The sequence below is a fragment of the Coregonus lavaretus genome (genome assembly GCF_964263955.1).
Source record: "Coregonus lavaretus genome assembly, contig: HAP1_SCAFFOLD_468, whole genome shotgun sequence".
Classification (NCBI taxonomy): domain Eukaryota; kingdom Metazoa; phylum Chordata; class Actinopteri; order Salmoniformes; family Salmonidae; genus Coregonus; species Coregonus lavaretus.
The window spans coordinates 7833-17679 of record NW_028158775.1 but is presented as its reverse complement, the minus strand read 5'-3'; the positions used below and the strand labels follow the sequence as shown (position 1 = coordinate 17679).

The following is a 9847-nucleotide window of genomic DNA, read 5'->3' as shown; positions in this document are numbered from 1 at the left end:
TTAGGTCCATAGCATTCTGAAACCTGTAGGCTACATGGACTATAGTGTTTAGGTCTGAAACCTGTAGGATACATGGACTATAGTGCTTAGGTCTGAAACCTGTAGGCTACATGGACTATAGTGTTTAGGTCCATAGCAGTCTGAAAGCTGTAGGCTACATGGACTATAGTGTTTAGGTCTGAAACCTGTAGGCTACATGGACTATAGTGTTTAGGTCTGAAACCTGTAGGCTACATGGACTATAGTGTTTAGGTCCATAGCAGTCTGAAACCTGTAGGCTACATGGACTACAGTGTTTAGGTCTGAAACCTGGATGCTACATGGACTATAGTGTTTAGGTCTGAAACCTGTAGGCTACATGGACTATAGTGTTTAGGTCCATAGCAGTCTGAAACCTGTAGGCTACATGGACTATAGTGTTTAGGTCTGAAACTTGTAGGCTACATGGACTATAGTGTTTAGGTCTGAAACCTGTAGGCTACATGGACTATAGTGTTTAGGTCTGAAACCTGTAGGCTACATGGACTATAGTGTTTAGGTCTGAAACCTGTTGGGTACATGGACTATAGTGTTTAGGTCTGAAACCTGTAGGCTACATGGACTATAGTGTTTAGGTCTGAAACCTGTAGGCTACATGGACTATAGTGTTTAGGTCTGAAACCTGTAGGCTTAATGGACTATAGTGTTTAGGTCTGAAACCTGTAGGCTACATGGACTATAGTATTTAGGTCTGAAACCTGGATGCTACATGGACTATAGTGTTTAGGTCCATAGCATTCTGAATCCTGTAGGCAACATGGACTATAGTGTTTAGGTCTGAAACCTGTAGGCTACATGGACTATAAGGTTTAGGTCTGAAACCTGTAGGATACATGGACTATAGTGCTTAGGTCTGAAACCTGTAGGCTACATGGACTATAGTGTTTAGGTCCATAGCAGTCTGAAACCTGTAGGGTACATGGACTATAGTGTTTAGCTCTGAAACCTGTAGGCTACATTGACTATAGTGTTTAGTTCTGGAACCTGTAGGCTACATGGACTATAGTGTTTAGTTCTGGAACCTGTAGGGTACATGGACTATAGTGTTTAGGTCTGAAACCTGTAGGCTACATGGACTATAGTGTTTAGGTCTGAAACTTGTAGGCTACATGGACTATAGTGTTTAGGTCTGAAACCTGTAGGCTACATGGACTATAGTGTTTAGGTCTGAAACCTGTAGGCTACATGGACTATAGTGTTTAGGTCCATAGCAGTCTGAAACCTGTAGGCTACATGGACTACAGTGTTTAGGTCTGAAACCTGGATGCTACATGGACTATAGTGTTTAGGTCTGAAACCTGTAGGCTACATGGACTATAGTGTTTAGGTCCATAGCAGTCTGAAACCTGTAGGCTACATGGACTATAGTGTTTAGGTCTGAAACTTGTAGGCTACATGGACTATAATGTTTAGGTCTGAAACCTGTAGGCTACATGGACTATAGTGTTTAGGTCTGAAACCTGTAGGCTACATGGACTATAGTGTTTAGGTCTGAAACCTGTAGGCTACATGGACTATAGTGTTTAGGTCTGAAACCTGGATGCTACATGGACTATAGTGTTTAGGTCCATAGCAGTCTGAAACCTGTAGGCTACATGGACTATAGTGTTTAGGTCTGAAACCTGTAGGCTACATGGACTATAGTGTTTAGGTCTGAAACCTGTGCGCTACATGGACTATAGTGTTTAGGTCTGAAACCTGAAGACTACATGGACTATAGTGTTTAGGTCCATAGCATTCTGAAACCTGTAGGATACTTGGACTATAGTGTTTAGGTCCATAGCAGTCTGAAACCTGTAGGATACATGGACTATAGTGTTTAGGTCCATAGCAGTCTGAAACCTGTAGGATACATGGACTATAGTGTTTAGGTCTAAAACCTGTAGGCTACATGGACTATAGTGTTTAGGTCCATAGCAATCTGAAACCTGTAGGCTACATGGACTATAGTGTTTAGTTCTGAAACCTGTAGGGTACATGGACTATAGTGTTTAGGTCTGAAACCTGTAGACTACATGGACTATATTGTTTAGGTCCATAGCAGTATGACACCTGTAGGCTACATGGACTATAGTGTTTAGGTCTGAAACATTTAGGCTACATGGACTATAGTGTTTAGGTCTGAAACCTGTAGGGTACATGGACTATAGTGTTTAGGTCTGAAACCTGTAGGCTACATGGACTATAGTGTTTAGTTCTGAAACCTGTAGGCTACATGGACTATAGTGTTTAGTTCTGAAACCTGTAGGCTACATGGACTATAGTGTTTAGGTCCATATCAGTCTGAAACATGTAGGATACATGGACTATAGTGTTTAGGTCCATAGCATTCTGAAACCTGTAGGATACATGGACTATAGTGTTTAGGTCCATAGCAGTCTGAAACCTGTAGGATACATGGACTATAGTGTTTAGGTCTGAAACCTGTAGACTACATGGACTATAGTGTTTAGTTCTGAAACCTGTAGGCTACATGGACTATAGTGTTTAGGTCTGAAACCTGTAGGCTACATGGACTATAGTGTTTAGGTCTGAAACCTGTAGGCTACATGGACTATAGTGTTTAGGTCTGATACCTGTAGGCTACATGGACTATAGCGTTTAGGTCCATAGCATTCTGAAACCTGTAGGCTACATGGACTATAGCGTTTAGGTCCATAGCATTCTGAAACCTGTAGGCTACATGGACTATAGTGTTTAGGTCTGAAACCTGTAGGCTACATGGACTATAGTGTTTAGGTCTGAAACCTGAAGGCTACATGGACTATAGCGTTTAGGTCCATAGCATTCTGAAACCTGTAGGCTACATGGACTATAGCGTTTAGGTCCATAGCATTCTGAAACCTGTAGGCTACATGGACTATAGTGTTTAGGTCCATAGCATTCTGAAACCTGTAGGCTACATGGACTATAGTGTTTAGGTCCATAGCATTCTGAAACCTGTAGGCTACATGGACTATAATGTTTAGGTCTGAAACCTGTAGGCTACATGGACTATAGTGTTTAGGTTTGAAACCTGTAGGGTACATGGACTATAGTGTTTAAGTCCATAGCAGTCTGAAACCTGTAGGCTACATGGACTATAGTGTTTAGGTCTGAAACCTGTAGGGTACATGGACTATAGTGTTTAGTTCTGAAACCTGTAGGCTACATGGACTATAGTGTTTAGTTCTGAAACCTGTAGGCTACATGGACTATAGTGTTTAGTTCTGAAACCTGTAGGCTACATGGACTATAGTGTTTAGGTCTGAAACCTGTAGGCTACATGGACTATAGTGTTTAGTTCTGAAACCTGTAGGCTACATGGACTATAGTGTTTAGGTCCATAGCAGTCTGATACCAGTAGAATACATGGACTATAGTGTTTAGGTCTGAAACCTGTACGATACATGGACTATAGTGTTTAGTTCTGAAACCTGTAGGCTACATGGACTATAGTGTTTAGGTCTGAAACCTGTAGGCTAAATGGACTATAGTGTTTAGGTCTGAAACCTGTAGGCTACATGGACTATAGTGTTTAGGTCTGAAACCTGTAGGCTACATGGACTATAGTGTTTAGGTCTGAAACCTGTAGGCTACATGGACTATAATGTTTAGGTCTGAAACCTGTAGGCTACATGGACTATAGTGTTTAGGTCTGAAACCTGTAGGCTACATGGACTATAGTGTTTAGGTCTGAAACCTGTAGGCTACATGGACTATAGTGTTTAGGTCTGAAACCTGTAGGCTACATGGACTATAGCGTTTAGGTCCATAGCATTCTGAAACCTGTAGGCTACATGGACTATAGCGTTTAGGTCCATAGCATTCTGAAACCTGTAGGCTACATGGACTATAGTGTTTAGGTCTGAAACCTGTAGGCTACATGGACTATAGTGTTTAGGTCTGAAACCTGAAGGCTACATGGACTATAGCGTTTAGGTCCATAGCATTCTGAAACCTGTAGGCTACATGGACTATAGCGTTTAGGTCCATAGCATTCTGAAACCTGTAGGCTACATGGACTATAGTGTTTAGGTCCATAGCATTCTGAAACCTGTATGCTACATGGACTATAGTGTTTAGGTCTGAAACCTGTAGGGTACATGGACTATAGTGTTTAGTTCTGAAACCTGTAGGCTACATGGACTATAGTGTTTAAGTCCATAGCAGTCTGAAACCTGTAGGCTACATGGACTATAGTGTTTAGGTCTGAAACCTGTACGATACATGGACTATAGTGTTTAGTTCTGAAACCTGTAGGCTACATGGACTATAGTGTTTAGTTCTGAAACCTGTAGGCTACATGGACTATAGTGTTTAGGTCTGAAACCTGTAGGCTACATGGACTATAGTGTTTAGTTCTGAAAACTGTAGGCTACATGGACTATAGTGTTTAGGTCTGAAACCTGTAGGCTACATGGACTATAGTGTTTAGTTCTGAAACCTGTAGGCTACATGGACTATAGTGTTTAGTTCTGAAACCTGTAGGCTACATGGACTATAGTGTTTAGGTCCATAGCAGTCTGTAATTGGCTTTCAAGTTTTTGAGTCTCCATCGGGTTACATGGACAACATTACCAGCCTGTAGTTGTGTTAGTGTCTCTGTAGCTGTGTTAGTGTCTCTGTGGTTGTGTTAGTGTCTATGGCGTATGGTTGAACCACTAAGTCCACAGTAACCTATAGTTGGTTTTGAGATAGATGAGTGTCTCAAGGTTTTTGGGGAGAGCCCTGCCTCTGTCGGGTCGGAGCCAGTGCCTAGCTGAGGTAAAGATGGTCTCCACGGTGGAGGTCCCGGCTGGCACAGTGAACGCCCGCTTGGCCACCTGGCTGAGCTGAGGGAAGTCTATAGCCTTTCGCTTCCAGTAGTGGAGAGGCTCCTCCTCAGTGGGCTCCTCACGTAGGTACCCCGACAGCTCCTGCTCCACGCTCTTCGCCTGCGCCGTGGGCCTCTGCTTGATGAAGGAGAACAGCTTGCAGGGCCTGCTGAGCGAGGTGGAGGAGGGGAGAGGGGACGGGGCTGGGGACAAAGCTGCGTCAGCGGACTGGGCCTGGGGGGCAAGCTCCATGCTGGGGCCCTGTGTTTGTGTGTGTTTGGTGACCTCGTCCAGGAGGACCTGTCTGTGCCAGTCAGGGTCTGAGCTCCATGTGAGTTTGAACTGTGGGTCCAGGGTGGTGGCGGTGACGTACAGAGGGTCCTCCAGGATGGGAGCCAGGCGGCGCTCTACTGCCTGAGACAAGCCCAACAGCAGGCAGGGTAGCTGGGGGGAGACGCACTCTGACAGGTGCTTACGGAGCCCCAGGACACAGGGCAAAGCCAGACTGATGGAGACGTGTCTGTCACCCTGTCAGGAGACAAGAACACAACCATTAACCTGTCTGTTAACTGTCTGTGTCTCACCTGTCTGTCTGTCTGTGTCTCACCTGTCTGTCTGTCTGTGTGTCTCGTCTGTCTGTCTGTCTGTGTCTCATGTGTCTGTCTGTGTCTCAACTGTCTGTCTGTCTGTCTGTCTGTCTGTCTGTCTGTCTCTCTGTGTCTCACCTGTCTGTCTGTCTGTCTGTCTCGTCTGTCTGTCTGTCTGTCTGTGTCTCATGTGTCTGTCTGTGTCTCAACTGTCTGTCTGTCTGTCTGTCTCTCTGTGTCTCACCTGTCTGTGTCTGTCTGTCTGTGTCTCACCTGTCTGTCTGTCTATCTGTCTGTGTCTCACCTGTCTGTCTGTCTGTCTGTCTGTCTGTCTGTCTGTGTCTCACCTGTCTGTGTCTGTCTGTCTGTCTGTCTGTCTGTCTGTCTGTCTCTCTCTGTGTCTTACCTGTCTGTCTGTGTCTCACCTGTCTGTCTGTCTCTCTGTGTCTCACCTGTCTGTCTGTCTATCTGTCTGTGTCTCACCTGTCTGTGTCTGTCTGTCTGTCTGTCTGTCTGTCTGTCTCTCTCTGTGTCTGTCTGTCTGTCTGTCTGTCTGTCTGTCTGTGTCTCACCTGTCTGTGTCTGTCTGTCTGTCTGTCTGTCTCTCTCTGTGTCTTACCTGTATGTCTGTGTCTCACCTGTCTGTCTGTCTGTCTGTCTGTCTGTCTGTCTGTCTGTCTGTCTGTCTGTCTGTCTGTCTGTCTGTCTGTCTGTCTGTGTCTCACCTGTCTGTGTCTGTCTGTCTGTCTGTCTGTCTGTCTGTCTCTCTCTGTGTCTTACCTGTATGTCTGTGTCTCACCTGTCTGTCTGTCTGTCTGTCTGTCTGTCTGTCTGTCTGTCTGTCTGTCTGTCTGTCTGTCTGTCTGTCTGTCTGTCTGTCTGTCTGTCTGTGTCTCACCTGTCTGTCTGTCTGTCTGTCTGTCTGTCTGTCTCTCTCTGTGTCTTACCTGTCTGTCTGTGTCTCACCTGTCTGTCTGTCTGTCTGTCTGTCTGTCTGTCTCTCTCTGTGTCTTACCTGTCTGTCTGTGTCTCACCTGTCTGTCTGTCTGTCTGTCTGTCTGTCTGTCTGTCTGTCTGTCTGTCTGTCTGTCTGTCTGTCTGTCTGTCTCTCTCTGTGTCTTACCTGTCTGTCTGTGTCTCACCTGTCTGTCTGTCTGTCTGTCTGTCTGTGTCTCACCTGTCTGTGTCTGTCTGTCTGTCTGTCTGTCTGTGTCTCACCTGTCTGTGTCTGTCTGTCTGTCTGTCTGTCTGTCTGTCTGTCTGTCTGTCTGTCTGTCTGTCTGTCTGTCTCTCTGTGTCTTACCTGTCTGTCTGTGTCACCTGTCTGTCTGTCTGTCTGTTTGTCTCTCTCTGTGTCTTACCTGTCTGTCTGTGTGCACCATGTCCCAGGCCTCATTAAAGGGTTCCAGTGTGTCTGTCAGTTCTCTGAGCAGCGCCACCTCCTGGCCACTCAGCGCCAGGTCAACCCGGTCAGACACATCCTCCAAGAAGTCTGCTGAGTCCAGAAGATCACGCAGCACCTGGAGGAGGAGGAGGATAGGAATGGAATCAAAAGGTTACAAAACCAGCAGGCTGTTCTATGTTGTAACTAGACTACTTCTTACCTTGAGTTGTACGGCCCAGTCTCGCTCTCCAGCTCCGCTGCTCCCCGCCCCCCCCAGCCCCTCCTCCACCCCCCGTCCCAACACCCCCACCAGTTTGTCATGTGGCACGGCGGAGGTGATGTAGTTATAGAAGGAGGAGGCTTTAGCCAGGGTGGAGGAGAGGAGAGGAGAGGAGGAGAGCAGTCCATCTCTCACACACTGACCCAGAGAACGACAGAAACAGTCTATCCTGCCGGACCCCAGACCTCCCTCCCACCAGTCCTCCTGTTCTACCTCTCCTTCTCTCTCTCCGTTCCTCTCTCCTCCTTCATCCCCACTCTCCTCCTCTTCCTCTTCGGCATCATCTCCCGGGTTTCCGTGGATACGGAACCCTGGTAGGCGGCATGAGGGTTGAGTTTCAGCGGGAAATGGGTCGGCCACAACGCGGAACGCTCGGCCCGAAACGCCGTGCGCCACACACACCTCCTCAAACTCTGCTAGCACACGATTGGCAGAGAGCCCACCAACCAGAGGCAGGCAGGCCAGCAGGGCGGAACGCATCTGCCAATCAGATGACAGGAAGTGGCAGGTCACGCCCAGGTACCTGCAGGACGGGTAGGAGTACACAGTGATGTCATAATGAACAACCCTAGATCATTAGAGAGAAGATGGCACCCTATTCCCATTGGCTCGGTCAAAACTAGTGCACTACATAGAACACAACATAGTAAAACACAGAGATGGTGATTTTAGCCCTGTACAATAGAGCTCTGCACGGGCATGAATTTAAAACCCGAGCCCTACCCATGCCCACGACATTCAGGCCCTTCCTTACCCAGGCCCGATTGCTTCAGCCAAATTTAAGGTAAGGCCCTGCCCGAAGAACGAAATCAGAAATAACTTCCTGTTAGTAAATCCACTTGCTCCCTGTGCGCAGGCAGCTCGCTCTGCATGCACTCTGCTCATGGTGGCTCTGAGTCTGTGTATCCATAGCAACAGCTCCACTTGGGCTGCTCTGCTCAATGACGAGAGCTGTTAGCTACTTTTCATCACTCCAAACTCTGACAACTCAAGGAACATTATTATTATCTGTTAAATAATCTCTCCTGTCTTATATTTGACGAGGTCGAAGGCACTTCTGGCACCATGTTATGACCTCAGTCAGATATGACTGTACTGTGCAGCAGAGCACGAGCAAATGGCTCAGCTTCAAAATGTTAGTGATCAATGTAGTGATACCAGAGCGCTGCCTGTACCCTAGTTACTGATGAGAAAACAGGCCCTAACCGATGTGTAATGGCGGAGCCCGTTGGGCTCTGGTCGGGTATCAGAGCTCTACTATACATACCCTGCTGTGGTCCCAGGGAAACCCCTCCAGAGGGAGACAGAGAGGCTGAGAGCAGGGGCTGAGGCCAGGGTCAGGGTATAGGGTTAGGCTTAGAGTACGTACCCAGTGTTAGCCCCTGCTGTGGTCCCAGGGAAACCCCTCCAGAGGGAGACAGAGAGGCTGAGAGCAGGGGCTGAGGCCAGGGTCAGGGTATAGGGTTAGGCTTAGAGTACGTACCCAGCGTTAGCCCCTGCTGTGGTCCCAGGGAAACCCCTCCAGAGGGAGACAGAGAGGCTGAGAGCAGGGGCTGAGGCCAGGGTCAGGGTATAGGGTTAGGCTTAGAGTACGTACCCAGCGTTAGCCCCTGCTGTGGTCCCAGGGAAACCCCCCCAGAGGGAGACAGAGAGGCTGAGAGCAGGGGCTGAGGCCAGGGTCAGGGTATAGGGTTAGGCTTAGAGTACGTACCCAGCGTTAGCCCCTGCTGTGGTCCCAGGGAAACCCCTCCAGAGGGAGACAGAGAGGCTGAGAGCAGGGGCTGAGGCCAGGGTCAGGGTATAGGGTTAGGCTTAGAGTACGTACCCAGCGTTAGCCCCTGCTGTGGTCCCAGGGAAACCCCCCCAGAGGGAGACAGAGAGGCTGAGAGCAGGGGCTGAGGCCAGGGTCAGGGTATAGGGTTAGGCTTAGAGTACGTACCCAGCGTTAGCCCCTGCTGTGGTCCCAGGGAAACCCCTCCAGAGGGAGACAGAGAGGCTGAGAGCAGGGGCTGAGGCCAGGGTCAGGGTATAGGGTTAGGCTTAGAGTACGTACCCAGCGTTAGCCCCTGCTGTGGTCCCAGGGAAACCCCCCCAGAGGGAGACAGAGAGGCTGAGAGCAGGGGCTGAGGCCAGGGTCAGGGTATAGGGTTAGGCTTAGAGTACGTACCCAGCGTTAGCCCCTGCTGTGGTCCCAGGGAAACCCCCCCAGAGGGAGACAGAGAGGCTGAGAGCGGGGGATGAGGCCAGGGTCAGGGTATAGGGTTAGGCTTAGAGTACGTACCCAGCGTTAGCCCCTGCTGTGGTCCCAGGGAAACCCCCCCAGAGGGAGACAGAGAGGCTGAGAGCGGGGGATGAGGCCAGGGCCTGTCTGGTGGCTAGCTGGACCTGGTAGGCGTAGGCTGGGAGGAGCTGGGTGTGGAGGTATCGTGGGGGCTCGGGGGTGTAGCGAGGCTCCAACAGCTGCAGTAGTTCTCTGAACCCTCTGAGATCCACCAGGGAGGCAGGCTGGAGGTCCTGGACCAACATCTTAGCTATCGCCTCAGAGATCAGCACCTAGTCAAACATAATAATGTCTATTACACACCACAACTACAACACACACACACACAACGGACCAACATCTTAGCTATCGCCTCAGAGATCAGCACCTAGTCAAACATAATAATGTCTATTACACACCACAACTACAACACACACACACACAACGGACCAACATCTTAGCTATCGCCTCAGAGATCAGCACCTAGTCAAACATAATAAT

General features: G+C 48.6%; 1 protein-coding gene across 1 annotated transcript; it reads right to left on the bottom strand.

The window, feature by feature from the left end:
• Window positions 1-4682: 4682 nt before the first annotated feature.
• On the bottom strand, window positions 4683-9639 carry LOC311123592 (zinc finger BED domain-containing protein 4-like; the record flags this gene model as incomplete). Its single annotated transcript, XM_084197829.1, has 5 exons — window positions 4683-5363; window positions 6784-6942; window positions 7027-7166; window positions 7344-7609; window positions 9368-9639. Coding segments are annotated over 5 exons (1518 nt in total), but the record flags the coding sequence as incomplete, so codon positions are not given.
• Window positions 9640-9847: the final 208 nt, after the last annotated feature.